This window comes from Megascapheus bottae, chromosome 28 (assembly GCF_031878675.1).
Source record: "Megascapheus bottae isolate mThoBot1 chromosome 28, mThoBot2.hap1, whole genome shotgun sequence".
Classification (NCBI taxonomy): domain Eukaryota; kingdom Metazoa; phylum Chordata; class Mammalia; order Rodentia; family Geomyidae; genus Megascapheus; species Megascapheus bottae.
Window position 1 is genome coordinate 13,164,503 of NC_143536.1, and position 23,725 is coordinate 13,188,227.

Here is a 23,725-nt window from a genome sequence, read left to right on the forward strand (position 1 = left end):
AGTTTGAACAAGAAAAAGGACACTGAAGGTTTTGCCCCTGGCTGGACTACCACCTTTCACCAATGATCTCATTTAACTAGGTTCCAAATTCATAATCTATGCAGGAACTCGCCTTCTCTAAAACAATTGAGATCAATAAAAAGCTTGTTTAAAAGCTAAACAAAACCACCCCAGCATGTAACAAAACTCTTCACTACTCAAAAAAAGTATTTCTCTGACTAGAAAAAGGGGGAAAAAATTGGACCTCATGGAATTCGTAGAATTAAAATAAAAGCCTTTGTCACAAAAGTGAAAACTCAACTGATTAACGGATCAGCGGAAGTAAACACGCAGATGTGAGAGTAGTTCTTCAGCTAACTTTGGAGCGTTCATTTAGCTATATTCCATTACCTTCTTTCTCAGTATAACTGTAGAATACACCTTCATCTCTAAAATGAGGTGAATGTATTAAAACAGAAAAAAGTTTTGATCCACTGGACAACTTAAAGACAGTGAGCTTAAGGATTAACCGTTATTCAGACCAAACTGGATAACGTCCTGATGAACTCAAGAATCCTATGTTTGTGATTCCAGAGTATCTAATGGATTTAGATAGTGCAAACCACACTGGAATGTAGGAATCTATGGACCAGGAATAGAGCCCATTGTTTGCTGGGGGGAACAACCAAAAAAAAAAAAAAAAAGTTTTCTTCTCTTAGGATGGTCTAAATGTCTTCTTTTTGGTTAGAAATACTGGTTATAAACTTTACTGTCTATAAACTATTTTCACTAGAGGAAGAACTGTTGACGATAAAAAAAAAATACGTCTAACTCTGGATGATCCAAAGAGCAGTACTTGTGGAATTTCTGTGAAAATACCTGAAACAACTCAGTAAAAACTGACTTCACATAGAATCTGTACTTAGAACTTTTGATCCAATAACATGAACATCAGATTCTTCTGGGTTGGCAATATTTCACCGATCTCAGTTCTTCCATACAGAGCTCAAGATATCCAGTGATACACTCCAGTGACACATCGCAGAGTGAACACGCAAAAAAAAGAAAAAAAAAAAAAAAGAAAAAAGAAAAAAAGATTTTCCTGCTGAAAGGATTTCCATAGTAACCTGAGCGGCCCCTCTGTGAGATACTTACGAATTTGTGTGGAGATACTCAAAAGTTAGTTGAGCTCGATTCAGACTGCTGTAATTTGTGAAAGCCATGACTGCCACGGTCTCCAAATCTTCTACCCACTACTCAGAAAGACATGGAACTCAACAGATTTTCTGTTTTTCTTCTTCCAGGACTCAGTCCAGTAAAGGTTATGTCTGTGCGCTTCGGTAAGCGGAGACAAGTGACCTAAAATCTATCCGGAATACGGCCCGACATTAAGAACTACAGTCGTGTCCTTCTTTGAAGTTATATCTTCTAAACCTTCTTAACGACTATGACGGAGTATTTTGGAAAGAATTACGTCATAAACCTGGGTGCCACACAACTTAGAAGCTTTCCGTCTCGGTGATTCAGACGATCCAAGTCCGTGTGGCGGAAGGTTCTGGAGAACTGACGACGGGTCTCGGAGCTGGCGGTTTATCACGGCTTCATCTTTAGGGTTCTTCGAGTCTTCTTGTTTTCAAATCTGCAGATGTGTTGATCTGTTGTCGCTGTTCTGAAATTCCTTGGTTTAGGAAAACTTACCCTCGATGATTGACCCAGTTCTGTCATCAAATTGAACATTCACTCCTGTCTTCGCCGCCGGTGACGTCAAGATCCCTCAACAGGCTCCAGACCCGAGACCACGAGGTCGCTAGAGCGCATATGGCGCCAGTTCCGGGGGGGGGGGGTTTCCGCGGCTTCCCAACCGAAGCCAGGCAGAAAACTTGGCCGAATCCAGCCGGCGTCAGCTAGCGTCGGGCGCCCACGGCCGCCTCCTCAGCCTCCGCAGCGTCGTGGGGAATCAAATTACCTCATAAAGACCCGGATGCAACTGCCTCTCCCCCCCCCCACGGGTCCGCCCCCCTACCCCCCGCCCCCGACGCCCTCAGGCGGGCCGCGCCCTTCCCCCTCCCCCCACACCGCTTCCACCTCAGCCCCTTCCCACGTATGGGGGGGGCCTCAGTCCCGCGGTCGCCTCCTCGCGGAGAGAAGTTAGTCCCGGCGTTTCAAGGCCCGGATCGAGGAGGCAGGTGCGGGCAGCACCACGCGATCGGGCGTTTCCTCGGCGCCTCGCAGCAGCCTTTGTCCCCTCCCCGCGGAATTGGAACTCAACAACCGCAGCGCGCTCTTGGAACCATGTGCTGCCGCCGCCGCCTCCGCCGCCTCCGCCGCTGCCTCCGCCGCCGCCGCCTCCGCCGCTTCCGCCGTCCGCACGCTGCGTTTGGAGGACCCAGCACCTCGAGAATTGGCTTTCTTTTTGTTTTTTAATTTATTTTTTTTCCTTCTCCGCCGTGACCGCCACCTGAAGTCACTGCTTTGTCTCCGCTAAGTGCACACAGCTCCGGCCACCTCACTCACTCCCCGACGCCCCAAGCCCCCCGAGGTCTCCGCCGCGCGTTCAGCCAATCACAGAGCCCGAAACTCCTCCCGCCTCCGCCCGGACACCCCGCCTCTTCATTGGCGGGCAGTGGGCGCCCACGTAACCGGATCTTGGTTGGTCAGAGCCGCCCCTGTCACGTGACCGCGCGCGCCTCTCTTCCTGCTTTCCTGACCTCTCTCCGCCATTTAAAGAAACAGTACCGGGGGCGGGCCGAGCGACGCAGCCGGGACGGTAGCTGCAGCGCGGACCGGAGGAGCCATCTTGTCTCGTCGCCGGGGAGTCAGGCCCCTAACTCGAAGAAGCCCTGGCGCGCCCTCCCCCCCTCCCCGGTCTGGTAGGGCGAAGGAGTGGGCGCGCGGTCGATCGAGCGATCGGTTGGCGGCTCTTTCTCCTGCTCTGGCATCCAGCTCTTGGGGCGCAGGCCCGGCCGCCGCGGCGTGCGCCCGGTGGCCGTTGGCGCTCGCGCCGCGTCTTTCTTCTCGTCCGCAGAACTCGGGCGGCGGCCTATGCTTTTGCGATTCGACGAGGAGTCGTCCGGGTGGTCGGCGGCGGCGGCGGCGGGCAGTTGCTCCGCCCCGCTCCCGGGGAGGCGGCGGCGGCGGCGGCGGCAGCAGCAGCAACAGCGGGATTTGGCGCGACTGGGGAGGCGGGAGTGGCCGGATCGGGCCTGGAGGCCTGGCGTCACCCTTCGGGGCCTGCAAGGACCCAGTTGGGGGGACAGGAGGGAGCTGGAGGATGGTTGGTGGTGGGCTTCCTCCTTTGCCTCTTTCTCCTTATGCCACCTTAGCGGGAGGCGGGAGCCCTGGCGGCAGCTCCGGGGTGGGGATGCTCGCTCCGGAGTCGGAAGAGCTGGGTTTGCTTCCGGGCCCAGCCATCAGCTGGCCGAGTGCATTTAGACAAGTCGCTCCGTAATTTTTGTCTGCGCCTCAGTTTCCTCCTCTGCCTATCAGTGTGTGTGGGATTGAACGCGCTTTTTTTTTTTTTTAAGGTATAAAGCGTCGGTATTATGTGTCAAGGATGATTATTGTCTGTAATGTGTCACGTGTGTCTTGTCAGTTTGTTTTTTTTTTTATTGCTTGAGTTGTAAGAAAACTTAGCAGTTGCCCATTCCCTGGCCCGGAGACCTAGAAAACCTTGGAGTTGGAAATCTTGAGACTCGCTGCATTGATTTGCAACACTATATGGGGACCGTGCATTCTGAGGGAATGGTGATCCATCGCTAGCAAGTTTTCAAAAAGGGGGGCTGTGACCCGGAAGAGTCAGCAGCACTTCCTCTATGCCACAGTGAGGAAACTGAGGCCTAGATGTCATTTGGGACCCTCCACCACCAATTTGAAACACCTCCTCTCTTCCCCTCTCCCCCTGTTTGAGTCCCTGGGATATGTGAGCTGTTTCTGTGCATAATGAATATGAGGTAACATTTGCCCCCACCCTGCTTGGCTTCTGAGTCATGTCACCAAGGGGTGCCTGAAGGGTGGCTGATGCGTATGGTACAATGGCACCCAATAGAAAGCAGCTACGATTCAAAGTGGGTGTGTTCCCCAGTATGAAGAAGCGCATTTAATCTTTGGCCTAGAAGTCGTTTGTTTTCTGCTGCTGCTTTTACTTTTTACTGGTGCCTGACTACCGCCTGTCTTTTTTCATTGACCGTTTTCCATTGACCGTGGTTGCCATCCATCGCTTGCTCCTGTTTTGTATCCCTTGTTTGTGTGGTTGGTAGTGAACAGGCTTATTAAAATGGTGCTGTCAAGCCCGGTTAATTAATGGTGCACGTGGATTTTAAGCAAAGGGGCTCACTGGAACTGATTGAACCAGGAATAGAAACTTGAAAGATGCTTTGGGAGTTGTTGTTTTTTTTTGTTTTTTCCATTGCTAATTGGAAGTTAATTTGCTCTGAAAAGGTTTTTTAGAACTCCTGCTGAATTTCAATAACAGTGGATTTGGAAGTGATTCACAGATTGTTTCTGGCCTGCCTTGTATTCTAATTGCTTGCCAGTGTGGTACTGAGATGGCGCAAAATGCTATGTTTTGTTTCTTTGTACTTGTCAGCTGCTTTTTATCGAAGTCCAGGTCATTTTCCAGCAAACACTAAAAATGTTTGAACAGTTGACTTTCAGACATTTTCATTTTGTGGAGTGGTGCTTACCAAGTGGTACAGATCTAAGCAAGTGAACATTTCTTAAACACATTTGAGTGTATTTTATCTGATTAGATGTTTGCTAATTCTGCTATTTCATTCAAATGTCTGAGAATAATCAGGCAGAGATATGATTTCAGTTACAGAGAAATAACTTTTGCAGAAACATGTATTGCCCTTTAGATCTTTTGTAATTAAATCTGGATGTACCTCAAAAAGAATATTAAGACTATGATGATGAGCGACCTTCCTCTGGAGAAAGTAGGGAAAGAAACAACTGGAACTCCAAAGCTTAAAGGTTTGTGACAAGACAGGAGTTGTCCAAGATTGGGACTTGAAGAGATTTTCCTACGGTGTTCTGCAGTTGTTGGAGTAGATATCTTTTCAGTTTATCAGCAACCATGGACTCCAGATTCTCAAGAACTGGACCTCTGGCCCAGAAGAGTTTGTCAAGTTGGGGCAGGAACTCTGGAGGTAGATATTCTTTACTTTTGAATTTTGGAAATGTGGACCTTGCCATTAGGAAAGAAACAACTGAACGTGCACTGCCACCAGCGCTGTTACTGGAAATTAGAAGACTTGAATTTCTGTCCAGACTCATGCGAATGGACCACACCATCCAAAATGAATTACGGTACTTGTCATTTTCCAAAATGCCTTATGCCCTATTTCTGCACTTATGTTCATACTCTCTTTACCCTGGAAATGCCTTTTTCTGGTTCATCAATTCTCACAACTCTACCATTTTCCTCAGTATTCAACCTAAATGCTGTCTTCCCCATGAATCTCTTTAGCCAGAATATCCATATGTTTTGTTATAACTGTCATTTGCCTATCTTTGTATGCAAAATCTTGTGAAACAGTTATTTGCATGCTCCTGTTCTCTCTGTAGAGAGCAAATTCTTGAAAAGGAAGAGCCTTGGTTTTATGCACATTTGTCTATACATTCCATCACTTCTGATAAAGCATTTGTTAGAAAGGATAAGTTTAGAGAGCAGGCCACTTAAAAAATCAACAAGTAGTGTGTGTAATCACTGCACAATAACTAAAATTACTCTTTAAATGAGTCACTTTACTGGGCTACGTTTCTTACATTATTTCACGTTTTACTTTTTTTGGTGGACAAAGAAAAGAGCTTTACTAACAAGCTCAAATATTGGACAATCATGGATTCTCTCCTTTCCCACAATTCTCCCTATGGGAGAATCTTTTATATGATTTTTTAAAGGAAGGTATAGGGTCCCTGATAAGTAGTTCCTTAATTGTCTAGTGTGTTTCAGAGTAGTCTCTGATGAAGTGTGGAATTATGTACATCTTATTTGTATCATCAGTGAGAATTGCCGCCCGGTGGATGATTTCAGAAAGTTTAGTTACCATGGTGGAGCAGAGCTTGACAAACAGGAAGCAGAGAGCACTACTTTGTAATTATAAATTTAAGAAAGCTCCAGAGCTAGCTGTGGTGACTCAAACATTTAACTCCACCACTCAGAAGGCCATCAAGTCAAGGCCATTTAAATAGATAATGAAAAACTGTCTCCAATATAAATGAGTAAGTTAAATAAGTGAATAAATATAGGGAGCCCCTTCAAACATGAAGAATTGATGTTATATGGGGTATTAAATACAAAACGTGTGCAAGACAGTGTTTCCTTTGATTTTTTTTTTTTTTTTACTGACATATAAACAAAGTCTCACTTCTGCCACCAGTGGCACAAAAAACTTATTCCCATAAACTAATGCCTGGCAGCCTGAATAGAATCAAATTATTATCACAGAATGTGATAGGATGTTCTTGTGGATGCATCCTTTATACATAGTTTGCTCTCAGGAGTCAGGAGATTGTCTTTACCAGGGAACTCTTTGTACTATCAGTGATTATTAATCGGGTTTTTATGTTTTTCTTTTTTGCTTAACACAATTTGTCACATCAACCTCTACGCCAGGCTTGTGAGGTATTATTTGTACGTGTCAAGGGGCTGATGTACTGATAGCTGATCCATTTCATTATCAGAATCTTGTGTTTGTAATTCCATGCATTTTGTCCCTGTTTTTTCCCCTTCCTCTTCTAGTCTTGTACTTCCTGATTGCTGAATGTGCACTTGGACCTTCTGATGACCTGCCTTTTGCCCAGGATGATTCCTACCACCTTACTACTGAAGAAGACACCATTCCAGTGGACCACTGTGACCCAAAAGGCATTCAGCCATCATGATGTGGCCTTTACCTCCACTCCTGTCCTTACTACCCAGATTCAGCACAGCCCTTTATAATAGTCAAGAGTTCTCAAGCCAAATAGCTAAAGCTATTTTATTACAACAAAGGCCAGTTTGTTCCCTAAATATGTGTTTCATTTCTTCAGTTGAAGCCTGCAGAGACACATAGTATGGACCAGGGGATTTTTCATTATCAGTATAGTCTGAAGAAAGGCAACATCTCTATGAGAACATTGGACCATTCCCCACAATCTCAAATGAAGTTCGTGAACTAATTAAGGTCTCATCAAGACTGGATCCTGATCTTTTTCTACTTCAAATTTGTAGTAGCCTACTGAATGCTAAAGCAAATATTCTGACTCATTGGGATCAAAACCAAGGCACAGTGAACTCCTAGCATCTTATTTGGGATTACTCAGGAACCAGAACGTTTCATACAAATCTAAGAAATTCTACCAAGGAATCCCTTAACCTAAAACAGCATTTTACAAGGCTCCAGTCAGATTCCAGCAAAGGCTACTTGTTACATCAAGATAGAATCTATATGGTAATCCCCTCTTGTTTATTTAGCACTTTACAGTTTCAAAGCACTTTTACATTCATTTATTTCAATAATCAACACAGTAGCCTAACCCCTTTTTAAATGAGAGAATAGAAATTTTAGATATTATAAAATTGTACAAGTTCCAATATGGTAGAGATCAGGCCTTCTGACTCCCAGTCCAGTATTGCCCTTGGCATTAACTAAGCCTTCTCTTTATTCATAGTGATAAAATGGCTATAGATTGGGAACTGGTAAAAGTTTCCAACTTCTCATCTGTATAGGGTCTTGTAAATGTAATCATGTGACTATTAGACCAGAATTGCATGGCAGCATCTCGGAAGTATAGAAGCAGGCTGTTCCCGTGGTGTTAGATTGTCCAGTCAAATCAGCACATGTTCACCAAATAACAAGACTATGTGAAATACAGAACTACTTTTAGATATTTTGCCCATTTTCATGATTTTTCTCAAGGATGGCCTATTAGCAATCCTTATTCATATACCTTAAAGTTTTACTAGTGCTTCTTGTTATAGTGTTTGTCCCCAAACTAATATGTATAACGAGCCATCCTTTTTTTAAAATACCTGTATGTATATACAATATGTAAAGAATTTCTACTAGCCAATAAGGTGGTGTCCTTTCCCCAAACCTACAGTACAGTGTGATATTAAAGGACCTCAGAAGACTTGCACCAAAAAGCTTCATTTAGCTGTTTAGCCCATTGCATCCTGTTTAATCAAACACAGATTGCTATTTTTTTTTTAATATTTTAATAGAAGGGAAAACTGCTTTAGAGCAGTATACCCAGTACTTCTGATTAACAACAGGTTGACCTGGCGACCACATAATAAATACAATGTCTTTGAAACCCCTTTTTCTCATACCTTGTCATTAACTGCTTTGTACTACCTTTGCTTTTTATCAAAGTAACCTGTAGAAGGTTTTGGAACTGGGGGTGGGTGGGTAATTCTGTCTCCTGATTGGGTGAATTTCATGAAATTTAGCAATATACTTCTCCCTAGTATTGAGGTGTTAACTTTGTTTAATGATATTGCATCTCAAGTGAATGAGGTGGCTGGTAAGAGGAGATAATGGGGAGAGGTGAGAATGTATGTTTTTAGAATTTGAGTAGTGACTCATTGAGATTTTATTGCTTAAGAGAAGTTGTCTAGCCATGGACTTCTTGAAATAATATTCCCAAAGAAACAAATGTATTTTGTACCTATTTTTGAAAGCTTCACTGCTAAAGAAACTTACAGCCAATAGTTTTGTTGCCTGGTAGGCACTTAAGTTCATCTGCAGGTAATCAGAATGTGTATGAAGCAGACTTGAAGTTTTAAGTCCAGTCTATATCATGATCTACATCAGAGAAAAATAGGAAATCGCCTTGTCTTACTAGCTTTTCTCACCCTCTTTCTGGTTTCTGTGACCTATTTTTTTGTATTTCAGCATTTTGTGAACAACTTATTCTTAGATCATTGGTTTTCCAAAAGCTTTGTGGCCATGAAGCCCTTTGAAAACTACGTGGAAGCCCAGAGTAGAAGTGAAGCTTCTCTGGATGACGTAGTGAAGCAGGAGTGGGGGTCTGCCACAACCATCACCACCCTGATGACACCTACAGGGACTTCTTTACAACTTGTAGAATTCTTCAGGACAGTTGGAAAACCACTGCCCTAGACAGCATATTTGACCGGAATGGCATTCTAATCTTTTATGTACCTCTATTCAATATAGTTTGTATTAAGTTGATACAGAACATTTTTAGGAATATTTAACTGTATTTGAACTTAGGAAAGTACAAGAAGATGGGCATACCCTTGCCCCAGAGAATGGGCGTATGTGCTGAAAGTGACATCAAGTAGCCTTCACTAATAACACTCCACCCCAGATGGACTTAGGATGATTCCTGGAATTGGATATAGCCAGAAACAAATGCGTAAGCACCCTACACTGGCAAGCCCAGTAAACAATTTGCACAGACTCCAGACGTACTAGTGGTACTTGAAATATGACTGACATCTTGAGCCCTTCTCGGATATACAAATTGCTTGCAAGCTGGTATTGAAGCTGATGCCACATTGAGACCATCTTAAAACAACTTGCACATTTGACCTCTCATCATTGGCCATAGTACTCCAAAGGCTAACCATTAATTATGAGAGCTGAATTCAAATCCTGACCAACATTTCCTTAAAGGAGCTCAGTACCTAGTGGTTATTCATCTTAAAATACAAGTCCATATATGGTTCAACCATAGTTAACAATGATCCTTAGTTTCTATTCAGTTTTTTAACTACTGTTTCCAGGATAAATGAATAGCCTTTGAAAACAAAAGAGTTCCTCCATAATACTGAATCCTGAAGATATAATCCTTTAACAACCATATGAGTGTGATTTTAAGCATAGCCTTTAAAAAAATAATCTGGTACCATCAGCTATATGTGACAGTGATAGTTGGATCCATGCCCTTTGACTAGGCCATGATTCCATACTTTTTCAGCACCTCAAACTATTGTCTACTTTTTTGCTGGAAATGCAGATTGACTTGGGAAAAAAAAAATCATTTTACAAAGATGGCAGCTAAGGATTTTATCAGTGTCAAGAGCTTCTGTCCTTGTGGATCTTTTGTTGGAAGCACGTCTGTCTTGAAACTGTCATTCACTGATTTCTAGAGAGCCTGACTTTCATTTTTGACTATAAAGTATCCTTAGGCACTAAGACAACTTATTCCTGTAGAAAGGATTCAGTTCCTGAACTCTCATAGTGAACAGGAGACTTCATTCAGTTTGTGTCCTGAGAAAATCTCATTCCTTTAGTCATTTAAGGACCAGTTATCTTTAGCTACTCTAATGAATGCACTGGTTAATGTTGGAAATGGTTTCTTTATATCCTTGTCTTTTTATCCACTAATGGTGATTGCATGATTTACTCTACAGATGGTCAAATGAGGCTTAGGGCTGGTTCCTCTAGACTGCTGACCTTCACCAGTATAAAATCTGGATGACTGTTCTACTTATATATACAACTATTACTAATAAAGAAGAAATCAGATACCAACTCGCTCTTCCACTGTCTCCAAATTGTCAGCTCTTTTCCCCTCTCTGCTTTTTCCTGTTCTTAAGGATGCTGTTCTACACTGCCAGTCATTCCCTCTGATCCCACCACATTCAGTGGCCAAAATGAGGAACTTAAGAAGAAAATCATCTCAAGAGTCTAGTAAGCTGTACATAAGAATTAGTGACTGGATGAACACAGAAGCCTAAACAAGGCAGAAGTCTTGGGGCATGCCTCCCGTCTCCATGCCTCAGATCTCCTCTATAGCTGTCATCAGTGCCACCCAACCAGTCTGAGGCCTTGACTTGCTTGTAAAATGATTCTTGAAGGTAGGCTGAATTACAGAAGATGAAGACTTGATTACCAAAGAAAGTAGAGTCAATTTTGACAAACCTGGCCCTACCGACCCTGTTGCTCCCAGATGTAGCATAAATTCCTAAACAGAACCTCTAGTCTGGATTGAGGACACAGGTTCCTTAAGCTGACAGTTCTTGGGCAGATAAGCAGGAAAATACAAGCTGCTATCACTAGCCCTTTACAATCAAAAAATTATATCCAGAGTGAGTCCTGTTTATTTACTCTGGAGTACCCACGGTGAACATTAATTTATAGGGCTTCATTATTCTACCTATTGTTAGATTGTATCTTGGCTATTGGTATGGCTGGCCCTCCCTGCTGGAAACATCCTGCTTGTCTTATTTACCTGAATCAGCTCTTAACCTCCCTTTTTTTTGACATGTTGCTGCAATCCAGCTGGCCTTGAGAAGACTACAGACAATTAGCCTATCTTGTGCCTGACTCCACCAAGGATTTCTGAACAGAAGCAACCCACACCTCACCCTACCAGAACTTATTGTTCACAACAGTTAGGACTTTGCTGTGCACTTCTTGACAAGCAACTTCTTTTCGTTAAGTGGAAAGTTAGCTTGATCAATTTCAGCACCTGGGACAGCTACCGAATTGGGAAGGAGTACAACAGATTGAAAGCAGAGTCCTTTTCTTCTGCAGAAATTAAAAAATGATTGATTCACCTGGACTCAAAAATGTACCAGTTCAACATGGCAGAAGACTAACAGGAGAACAAGAAAGTTTCCACTGAACTCCATTTACAACTGACACAGCCTTACAGAATTATTTGTCAACGTGAAGCTGTTTTACAACATTGCAACAAATACTTTCACACTCAGTTGAGTTTGCTGAGACACTGGTGTGATCACAAGTGTGCTCTTCAACATTGGTGTTCCTTCCCAATGGACTTTAGATAGGCTTCCTGAGATCAGGACAGAACATCTCTCAATGTTGTTTTTAGAATAATTCCATTACTAAGGAAGAAATGACACTAGCTGTTGCCACTAAACTTCATGATCAAATCAGAGATTAGGCCTTTTCAGTATCTGGGCATATCCTGGACATTCGTTATTTTGTTGCCCAGCATTCATTCCATCTTATCGTGACAACTCCTTGATGCTTCTCGGGACTATTTCTTCCCATTTTGATTCAAGTTTGTTCAGTGATATTCAGAAACTGTCTTTACTGAGAATGCTTTAGCTTTGTCGGAAGAAAATCTCATGCTAGTTTGTCAGTATGTTGAATGAGCAATCAGAAAATGAAGCCAGTGCAGAGGGAAACAGAGCCAAAAGATGGAGAGACTTGAATCCTGGTGACAATGTTTATGCCGCTGGATCCAGCTGTGCCTGAAGCTAGTATATCCCCTGGACTTTTCAGTTATGTGAACCAATAAATACCCTTTTTTGCTTAAGCTACTTGGAGTTGGGTTTCTGTTACTTGAAACTGAGTCTTGACTAGTATTTACCAACTTCAAAAATAGGTCTAAAATAGGCCACATTGAAATTTCTAAAGAATAGAAAGAAGGTACTAGCCGAGAATTTGGCCTAGTGGTAGAGTGCTTGCCTAGCATGCACGAAGACCGGAGTTCGATTCCTTGGTACCACATACTTAGAAAAAGCCAGAAGTGGTGCTGAGGCTCAAGTGGTAGAGCTCTAGTCTTGAGAAAAATCCAAGGACAGTGCTCAGGCCCTGAGCTCAAGCCCAGGACTGGCAAAAAAAAAAAAAAAAAAAAGGTACTACCACAACATTAAAAAAAAAAAAACATGTTATTGATAGAAAAATATATAGTATGAACTCCAAATATGTGCATGTTTGTTTGTAAATGAATAGAGAATCAGTGACTTTGGACAGTAGATTACATAAAAGTCAACTTCATACACTTCTGTATTTGAATAGTTTATATAACCCTTTTAAACTTAATTTAAAATAATTTTGGGCTGGGAATATGACTTAGTGGTATAGGGCTTGCCTAACATGCATGAAGTTGGGATCAATTTTTCACATAAAAAAAAAGGCTAGAAGTGGCTCAAGTGGTACAGTACTAACCTTGAGCAAAAGAGGGCAGGAACCGTGCCCAAGCTCTTGAGTTCAAGCCCCAAAACTGGCAAGTAATTTTGCTAGACATTGGTGATTGACACCTATAATCCTAGCTACTCAGGAGATTGAGAGCAGCCAGCTAGGGCAAGAAAGACCATTAGACTTAACACTAAACTACTCAGGGGAAAAAAAAAAAAGTGGCTCTGAGGCTCAAGTGGTAGAGTGCTAGCCTTGAGCAAAAGAAGCTCAGGGGCAGCATCCAGGCCAAATTCAAGCTCAAGGACCAGCACACACACACAAAAAAAAAATTTTTTTAAGTATATGTGATGTGCACTGTGTAACCTTGGCAAGTTGCTTAGCCCTGAACCCGTTTTTATCAAAAATACCCTCCTTCAAGGTTTGGGGCTTGGCTCTGTGAGAAAACACCTGCCTAGCAAACACCGGGAGTTCAGAATTTAGAACCCTGTATCACCAAAAGACTTTTTTTTAATTTAAAAGGGATAGAAATATCTCTTGAGTGGTAGAATACTTAGTTTAGCAAGTGCAAACCCTATATCACTACTAATCATTTTAAAAAGACAAACCTGTTTTTATTCTTATGACTATTAAGAGATACGCATCTATTAAAGGCAAAAGATTATAAGCCTTTGAAGAACTCAACTCAGAAATTGTTCCTTAGTTTTTTAAGCATATGTCCTTCAAATGTCAGTATTCAGGTTATCAAAACAATGATTTCAGTGTTAACTGATTTTATAGTATGGAAGCCATTTCTGAGTTTTACTAACTCTCTCACTCCATTTGTTCCTTTCTTCCTTTCTGTCTTATTTATTTACTTATTTATTTGACAGTCCCTGGGGCTTGAACTCAGGCCCTGAGCACTGTCCTTGGGCTTTTTCCTCAAGGCTAGAGCTCTACCACTTGAACCACAGCACCATTTCTGGCTTTTTCTATGTAGGTGGGTACCAAGGAATCGAACCCGGGTCTTAGTGCATTCTAGGCAAGCACTCTACTACTAGGCGAAACTCCTGACCCCTGAAAGCCATTTTTTACTGTTCCTCTTTAGTGGGTCTATAGATTGAGATGTTCTGGCCTCTGACATTCCAACTAAGGTTTGAGCAATACAAGGTTGTCCTGTCAAAGTCACACACACACCAGGACTTTGAATCTTAAAGAGAGGTGACAAAGTGACACAAGTTAATTCTGATAGTAGTGTCTCAAACCCAAGTTCCTATTCTGGAGGCCTGATTATCTAGTTTGTTTTTTCCTTTAATTGTAATCTACTGTATGTTCTTGTAAGTTTTTGTCAACCACACTGGGTTTCCATTGCTTGCAACCAGATCAATTCCACAAGATGATAGCAGAGACTTAGAGGTAGTCTTCACAGCCTCAGAAAATAGAGGATCTGCAATTGATTATTGCCCAGAGATGGACTCAAAGGGATCAGTAATTGCCTCTGCACCCTGTGGGAAAACAGTTTATGATGAAACAGCTACTATCTCTTCCCTCCCCTTTCCATATGGATTCAAGTGTGTACCAAGGGCAGGGTTTAAGAGGCCCAGACAGTTGTTGACAGTGGGATAATATGAAGGTAAAGACCATAGGGCAGGGTTGGTCACTTGGATCTCATTGGATTCAAACAAGAAGAACCAGCTGAAACCCAGAAACTTAAACCAGAAAATAAAATCCAGGGCCTTTTTGTCAAGATTGTGTGATCCCTATGTGTTTGAGCCCAAACTAGCACCTGGAGATGGTTCCTGCAAATTGCTAGATTATGTTAATTGGAGGAGCATTATTGAGATCTCTTCAGAGAATTAGGAAATAGGATTTTATTCGGGAGCATTCAGAAAACCTGGAGAACCTCAATCTTAAAATAAGTCGGAAATGGGCCAGGAGCAAGGCCTGGTGGTATAGTGCTTGCCTAGCACACAGGAAGCCTTGGGTTTGATTCCTCTGTACCACATACATAAAAAAGCCAGAAGTGGTGCTGTAGCTCAAGTGATAGAGCACTAGCCTTGAGAAAACTCAATGACAGTGCCCAAGCCCTGAGTTCAAGTCCCAGGACTGGCAAAAAAAAAAAATCAGGAATGAAAGTTTGGAGTCAAAAATCCTTGACAAATTTTATGTATGTAATGTATAATAAAAGTGTGTCAGCATATATGTGAAGACAAGTTTAAGCTGTCATCTTCTGATGTCAACAAAAATCTATACTCTTCACTCCATTTCTCATACCCATATTCAACACTCACCTAATTCTTGTTTGCTCAAAATCTATTCCTTTTCAGTATCTTTGCTTCTATCACACCATCTAAGGGAATATTTGTTGCTAGGACTATCAATTGTCTTTCTAATGGTCTCCCTGTGCTAATGTCCTCGTATGGTCTGTTCTCTCTGGAGCAGGGAGAATTGTCTTTGATACACAAGTCTGATAATGTCACTTTTCTGCTTAAAACCTTCCCATAGTTCCTTGGTCTCATAGTAAGATCTTAAGTATATTCTGGCTTCAAGGTTCATTGTCTTAATTCTCCAGGTCTCATCCTTCACAACTTCAAATAGAAGTGGATCCATTTTATATGCTATAATTTCCTGTAATAAGCTGGGCATGGTGGCTCACGCCTATAGTCCTAGCTACTCAGGAGGCTGAGATCTGAGGATCAAGGTTCAAAGCCAGCCAGGGCACAAAAGAAGGACCTGAGACTTATCTCCAATTAACCTCTAGAAAATGGGAAGTGGGTTTGGCTCCAGGGGTAGGGCAGTAGCCTTGAGCTGTAGAGCTCAGGGACAGTACCCAGGCCACACTTCAAGCCCCATGACCCACAAGAAAAAAAAAGAACTTCCTGTAATATTTTATTTGACAAGAATTCCAATCTTTAAAGAAATAGTATAGGGGAACATCCTACTTGAAAAAATAAAATTGAAGCCTGGCACTGGTAGCTCATACCTGTAACCCTAGCTACCGAGGAGGTTGAGATGTAAGGATCACAGTTCAAAGCCAGCCCATTATGAGAATCTGTGAGACTCATCTCCAATAAGCCACCAGAAAATCAGAAGTGGTGCTGTGGCTCAAGTGGTAGAGCACTAGCCTTGAGCTGAAGAGCTCAGAGTACATTCCCAGGCCCAGAGTTCAGGCCCTACGACTGAAAAAAGAAAAAAGAAGAAGAAGAAGAAGAAGAAGAAGAAGAAGAAGAAGAAGAAGAAGAAGAAGAAGAAGAAGAAGAAGAAGAAGAAAGGAAGGAAGGAAAGAAAGAAAGAAAGAAAGAAAGAAAGAAAGAAAGAAAGAAAGAAAAGAAGCTCAGGGACAGTATCTGACTTCAAGTCCAAGGACTGGAAAATAAAGAATAAAGATGCTGTTTTACCAGGTTTTGTGGTACTTCTTAATCTAGTCCAACTGACACCTAAAATTAACCAGCATACCCACAGTCTAAATTGCAGCCAAAGAAAGAATGAACTACTTCCAGGATTAGACTCTCTTAAGAGTCCTGCTTCTTGTGAACCTGATGGTTGTGACTTGAATATGTCCCTGTTGGACCTTGAAGGAGGAGCTGTGTGTGAATGTTGATGGAGACCACATCAGAAGAAGATGAAGCTCCTGATGAGTGTATAACCACTATGCCAAGCCTAAAATGTTTCCCTCTAGACTTCATTTACAGGATGGATAAATGTCCTCTTCACATCATTGGGACTTGAGAGTTTCTCTTCCCTCACAAAGGAACTTTATCTGCCCACAGCTAGTTTGATACTTGGGGATTAACCTGCCCTTAGCTGGACTCACCAACAAGAGGGTGACAGCTGGATGACTTACGAATCAATCACATCTCCCATCATAAAAGAATAAATTGGCCATTTTCATTATTAGCTAAATGGCCCTCCTGTTTCGAGAGGCTCACTGCTAGGACTATCTCTTGCCTCATATCCTTCTTTACCTCTTTCAGTGAATGCATTATTTATCCATATGCTAACTGCTCCTAGTTCTAGAAATAAACACAATACTGTTGACTTAGCAGAGCATCATGGACTTGTTACCAGGGTAATTGAATAAGAAGTATGTGGTTTAAGCCAAGCTAATTTTATGCACAAAGAGCTATTCCTAGAGACGATATTTTATTTTTTTTGGGGGGGGGTCAGTTGTGGAGCTTGAACACAGGCCTAATCACTGCCCCTTAGCCCTTCAGCTGAAGGCTAACACTCTACCACTTTGAGCTACCTCTCCATTTCCAGTTTTCTGGTGGTTAATTGGAGATAAGAGTCTCACAGACTTTCTTGTTTGGACTAGCTTTGAACCATGATCTTCATATCTCAGCCTCCAGAGTAGCAAGGATTACAGGCGTGAGCCACAGGCACCTGACAAAAGAAGGTATTTTTTTTTTAATCTGCTGAATTGTAAGGTTGTAAACCTTGTGGGGTCAGTAGCCATCTTGTCACCACAAAGTTATTGTTCATCCCAGAATGAAACCTATACAAGGAGCTAAGGGACAGATTCTTAAAGACATTATGATCCCCTACACCCAGCCATGCCTGAAGCTAACCTAATCCTGGATCCTTGGCAAGTTAGTAGAGCCAGTTTGCACTTATTCAATGAGTGTTCCTTTCATGAAGTGGGCAGTCCTGACCCAACCATCCTCACTTCAATCAGTTAGCAACACCTAATACATAGTGGGTGTTGGGAAAATAATGTGAGATCCATTCATAAGAGGCCTAAACTTAGAACCTATCTATTTGGGTAGAGTGAACCGAGAAAGTTTCTCTACTAGCAAAGGTAGATGTTAAGCGAAGTAATTTTTTAGTGTTTCTTCATCAAAAGAATAGCATCAGTCCCTCCCTGAGACACTGGATTTGCAAGTAGCTTGGTAGATGGACACTAAATGGCTGTGTTATCTTAGTTATGCAGAAGACTGAGATCTGAGATCATGGTTCAATGTCATTTCTGGCAGGAAAGTGTACAAGACTTCCATCTAACCATCAAAGAGTCAGCAGTGGAGGTGTGACCCAAGTGGTATGATACTAGCTAGCCTTGAGTGAAAAAGCTGAGAGACCACACCAAGGCCCTCAATACCAGCACCAGAAAAATAATAAAATTTGAAAAAGAAGTCGGATGGTGAGCGTACAACACATTGCAGGCCCTCCGTCGATGGCAATTGCCAGTAATGTATTGTGGAGATGAGACTGGAAGACTTAGCTCAGCCTTCACCCATTCCCTTGCTGTCTTTGAAACCTCAGCTTCAACACTCTCACATTCAATCTCTTATACAGGAAGTCAGTTCCTGACAGGCCCCTCTACCCTCAGGAGTGCTAGTATCAGGAAAACATGTCACATTCCGTTTCTTCTCATAGGCTGAGGCTCTTGGATGCCACACATGCTACTTGGCCTGTTAGCAAATTGGTGATGAGAGGCCTGGATTCAGGAAGCCCAATTCTCTTACTGGTAGAAACACGTCATTCCACACCAGTATTCGAGCAAGGAGCCACTGCTGGAAGCCTGTACACTCCCAATGGACGAATGCAATATCCACTTAACTTCCTCACATCCAGAACTACCAGTACATGTATCTGTTCCCTGTTACCAAAACATGAATGAATCCATAAAAACCTCACATCTGGGCACCATGGTACTCCTATCAGCCAGGCACCGCACTTACCATCCTAGCTACTCAAAAGGCTGAGATCTGAGGATTGCAGTTCAAAGCCAGCCCAGACAGGAGAGTCCATGAGACTCTTATCTCCAATTAGCCACCAGAAAACTGGAAGTGCCACTGTGTCAAAGAGTTGGAGCACTAGCCTTGAGCTGAAGAGCTCAGGCCCTGAGTTGAAGCCCCACAACCAAAAAAAAAAAAGAACTATTTTTCTGTTCAGTGTAATTCTAAACTATTAGGATATCACAGAAGACTTCACAGACCTCTTCCAGCTTGCCATCCTTATCCAACAGGCCTCCAAGCCTGAGGAAGTAGCTGAAATGAGAGGTAGTCATTATTATCCACTGGGTAGAAGTCAGACCCTCGATCTACCTCATGGAAAGGTCCTTGGGGAAGGCCGAGGCTCATCTCCTTCATTCTCCTGAGGCAACAGAAATGCAACCAATCAGAGCACTTGGCCTTTAACACAGATGCCTGGGACTTGAGAGTAAGGAGAAGATGATTGGCCAAAGAAAGACTACAAGTCCTGTGGAATGTGGGACTCAGGAGACAGAGCAAGAGACCATAGAAGTGGGGGGGGGCAGAGGGGGGACAGACCACTGTGATCACAAATATTCGCTGACAGGCTCCATGATGCCAGCCTTCAAAACAGCATTCAACTCAAATCCTGCCCTCAGAAACCACATCTGGAGTACACAGTGAATTAAAGCTGATTACCTCATGACAGGCACAATTATGCTGAAATATATTCTACAATGCTCATTTTCCAATGTGATCATTTAAGGGAGACCACAGTTTGGGAAAGTATATGACCAAGCTAGTATGAATCAGCCTAGGGTGACACAAACATGCGCACACACACACACACACACACACACACACACACACACACACACACACATGTTGCAGCTGCTGCCAACACTGATCTGATTTTTTCCTCAACCCCCTCCCCCCCCATCCTAACCTATCCCCATCCCCCTCTCTTTTTTGGCAGTAGTAGGCTTTGAACTCAGGACTTTATCCTTGATAGGCAGGCACTTTACCACATAAACCACACCTCCAACCTGCTCAAAATCAGCTCCATAGACTAATAAATGGGCTGCTGATGAGAGACATAGAGTAGACCTTGTAGGTCCTCCAGAGAATCAGGGTAGCACGCATGACCTCTTTCCATCTTTCTTAGCCCAAAGCAAGCGCTCCCTCACCCCCAGCCTCTTTTGAGAGACTCCATTATGTCTAACTATGGGAAAAGTTCATGATGAAAAATAACTGCAGAAATCTCAAGAAACCTCAGGTCTATAATAGCAGGCATCCTTGGCTTCAGCCACAACACAAATTGATACCAAGTTGTTCTTAGCTCCTCGCCAAATGGAGTGCTGTTTCCTCTACCCTGGGGCACCCAAAAAGGGAATAAAGATCTCAGGCTGTGTTTATGCCTCTGCCTGGATACCTCTCCCAGTCCACACACACACACACACACACACACACACACACACACACACACACACACACACTTTTTTTTTGCCAGTAACTGGAGTTTAAGCTCAGGGCATGGATGCTGTCTGTCCTGTCGCTTTTTCACTCAAGGCTGGTGCTCTACCACCTGAGCCACAGCTCTACCTCTGGATTTTAGTAGTTATTTGGAGATAAAAGTCTCACAGAGTCAGGTTCCAGTAGCTCACACCTGTAATCCTAACTACTCAGGAGGTTGAGATCTGAGGATCGCGATTCAAAGCCAGGCCAGGCATGAAAGTCTGTGAGACTCTTGTCTCCAATTAACCACCAGAAAACAGAAGTGGCACTGTTGCTCAAGTGGTGGAGTGATAGCCTTGAGCTGAAGAACTCAGGGACAGCGTCCAGGCCCAGAGTTCAAGTCCCATGATAGACTTAAAAAAAAAAAAAAGTCTCACAGATTTTACTGCCCCAGCTGGCTTTGAACTGGGATCCTCAGGTTTCAGCTCAGTAACTAGTATTGCAGGCATCAGCTACTGGTTCCTGGTCCCTCCCTCCCTCCTTTCCTTCTTTCTTTCCTTTCCTTCCTTCCTTTCTTCCTTCCTTCCTCTCTTCCTTTCTTCCTTTTTCCTTCCTCTGTCTTCCTTTTTTTTTTCTTTTGTAGTGCTGGGGTTTGAATCTAAGGCCTTATGTTTGCTACGCAAAAGCTCTGAACTTCCCAACCCATTTTTGCTTACTTTTTAATCTGATAGGCTCTCACATTTTTGCCGAGAGCCAGCTTCAGTCCCAAATCCTCCTACCTATCATTTCCCAAGTGGCTGGGATTGCAAATGTGTACCACCTTACCCAGCTTCTTGGCCAAGATGGAGACTTGCTCTTTTTTATCCAGGCTAGCCTCAAATTGTGACCTTCTTTATTTCTACCTCCATCTCCTGGTATTGCAGGCATGTGCTACCACACACAATCACCACTCTCTTCTTGTTTCAAACTTTCCCATGATCTTGAAACACTAAGGACATGGGGATGAGGTGTGAAATGACAGTATCAGCCTCCTTTTGCTGAGACTGAGCTGGGATCAGAACCTGATAATGCCACAAGGTGTTTTATATTTTCTTTCAATAACCTCAGATGTCTTCATCTGATGGACAAGACCTACAGTTTAGAGTTAGGAAATGGCAGGGTCAAGATTCAGAGCTTCTGCTCTGAGTTCACATTCATCAACATCAGATCACAGGGTCACCATCATTGCAGTTGCATTGAGAGGGCTGATTTAATACTTCCCAGCCCCCAAACTAGCCTACTGAATAATAATAAAAAATCTCTGCAGAGAATCTGCAAATTTTTTTTTGCCAGTCCTGGGCTTGAGCTCAGGATCTGAGCACTGTCCTTGGACTTTCTCAAGACTAGAGCTCTACCACTTGAGTCTCAGCACCACTTCTGGCTCTTTTTTCCTATGTATGTGGTACCGAGGAATTGAACCCGGATCTTCATGCATGCTAGGCAAGCACCCTACCACTAGGCCAACCTCCCTGTCCCAGAATCTGCATTTTTTAAAAAACATTTTTTCTACAGGTTACCTAGAAACTCATGGAATTTCTCCAATTCCAGACAGCCTCATGATATTAAGTGTAAAGGACAAGCCCGGAAGTGTTTCCACCTGAGTCCTCTCCAGTGATCTCTGTATCCTGGTTTCTACCTGGCATAGTGCAGGTCACTCTAACAAATACCATGCACTGAATGGTTTGAACAGCAGAAATTCACTTACAGTATAGGAGCCTGGAAGTCTAACATGAGGCTTATGTATTGCTTTGATCTCTGCTGAGGGCACTTTTCCTCATTTGTAGATGGATGCCATCTTGTCTCTAAACAAGAACACTAGTACAGTTAGATCAAGGCCCCACCCTCATGACCCCATGTAACCTTAATGACTTCCTTAGCAACTTTATCTTCATATAGGTGGGGTCTTTCTACATTATAACATGGCAGAGAGCATCACATGGCAAGCATGCTTTCTCAGGTGTCTCTCTTATAAGACCACTAATAACATCACAGGGGCCCATTTTTATGACAGAGTTAATTATAATTACCTTCTAAATGTCTCCACACTGTTTACATATGACCTCGAGAATTCAGTTTCCAACGTATGAACTATTTTTGTGGGTGCTGGTACCTAGGGATTGAACTCAGGGCCTAACATTTGCTAGGCAGACACTCTACCACTCTAGCTGTGCCTCCTATCTGACCTTTTGCTTGTTAATCAGAAATGGAATCTCATGGGACTGGGAGTTTGGCCTAGTGGTAGAGTGTTTGCCTAGCATGCATGAAGACCCGGGTTCGATTCCTCAGTACCACATACATAGAAAAAAAGCTGGAAGTGATGCTAAGGCTCAAGTGGTAGAGCTCTAGCCTTGAGAAAGTCCAAGGACAGTGCTCAGGCCCTGAGCTCAAGCCCAGGACTGGCAAAAAAAAAAAAAAAAAGAAATGGAATCTCATAGATTTTAATGACTCAGGCTGGCTTTGAACCAAGTCCTAAAAGTCTCAGCCTCCTGAGTTAACTAGGATTACAGATTTGAGCCACCAACATTGGACTTCGAACACATGAGCTTTGGGGAGACTCATTCAAAGTATAGCACCATTCACAGCTGCAGATGAGCGCACAACCAAGCCGAAACCTTGATGTAGCTTTCTAAGTTCTTGGGACCCACAGAAACTCTTATACAATAAGTGTGAATTTATGCTTATTCATTGCACAGCAACTGACATCTGCTAAATTAGAAAACCCACCAGGAACTAGTACTCATGCCTGCAATCCTAGCTACTCAGGAGGCTGAGACCTAGAGAATTAAGGTTCAAAGAAAGTTCATTTCCAAAATAACCCCAAAATGACAGCACTGAGGCATGGCTCAAGTGGTAGACTGCCAACACACACACACACACACACACACACACACACACACACACACTTAAGCACCAGTACTAGCAAAATGAAATAAATTGCATAACTTCAAAATCTCCACCTCCTATATAACTAGATAATTCCTCCACTTGAACAATTCCTCACTTTTTAAAAACTTCCACCTAGAAGCAATTTGTGTGCTCACCAGGATGACAAAAGTGCCAAATTGCCTCTGCTTTTAAAAATGTTTTCTCAATATCTTGACTATGAAAAACAAAAGATGTATCATTGTAAGAAAATTTGAAAGCACACCAAAAAAAAATAAATAAAAGACCGGGAATAATTTCTTTCTGCCCCCTCAGATAACCACAGATAACACATTGGCAAGTAGCCGTCTCCAACTTAGTTCTTTGCAGAAAGGCTGGATAAAGTTTCTAACAGGGAACAGTCTGTACAGACTATTTTGTAATGTTCTTTCCATACCATCAGCCCACATTTGCTAAAGAATTTGAAACATCATGGGGGGTTGCATTTGTTCCTGGCAGTCTGGGACATTGCCAAATCCCACTTTAATGACCTCAGGTTTCTTCCAGATTGGGGTTTTGGCTAAGGAGTCTTTCATAAGGAGGAATCTGAGCCAGGAGAAAAGAGGCCAAGGCCAAGGCCAGATAACTCATGGGCACCCAATGATTTCTTCCCCTCGAAATTCCCCCAGAACATTGTAGCTTAGCTGGTATATTCCCAAAGCTGGTAAATCTGGAGTTCTGATCAGAGCTCATTTCTGGTGACTCTGCAGCCTCTCCAATCAAGGGAGGTATACAAATTCCAGAAGCCAGAGACCTGACGAGCCCATCTCCATAAGATCCGATCCTCCTTTTGGCCTCCAGAGCAGTGGAAGCTTC

General features: G+C 42.9%; 2 protein-coding genes across 3 annotated transcripts in view; one reads left to right on the plus strand and one right to left on the minus strand.

Moving 5' to 3' along the window:
- Morc2 (MORC family CW-type zinc finger 2) overlaps positions 1-1,817 on the minus strand; it is a 35,815-nt gene extending 33,998 nt beyond the window's left edge. For both annotated transcript variants that reach the window (XM_090320475.1, XM_090320474.1), the window contains exon 1: positions 1,135-1,817. In XM_090320475.1, coding sequence (XP_090176601.1) covers positions 1,135-1,202 — 68 coding nt within the window. In that variant the 5' untranslated portion in view covers positions 1,203-1,817. The remainder of the gene's footprint in view (positions 1-1,134) is intronic.
- On the plus strand, positions 1,427-12,222 carry Tug1 (taurine up-regulated 1). The gene is made up of 6 exons (XM_090320073.1): positions 1,427-1,466; positions 2,466-2,614; positions 2,707-2,746; positions 2,818-5,286; positions 6,722-7,412; positions 8,859-12,222. Exons 1-4 carry the CDS (start codon positions 1,427-1,429, stop codon positions 3,300-3,302), a joined length of 714 nt encoding a protein of 237 aa, XP_090176199.1. The 3' UTR covers positions 3,303-5,286; positions 6,722-7,412; positions 8,859-12,222.
- Positions 12,223-23,725: the final 11,503 nt, after the last annotated feature.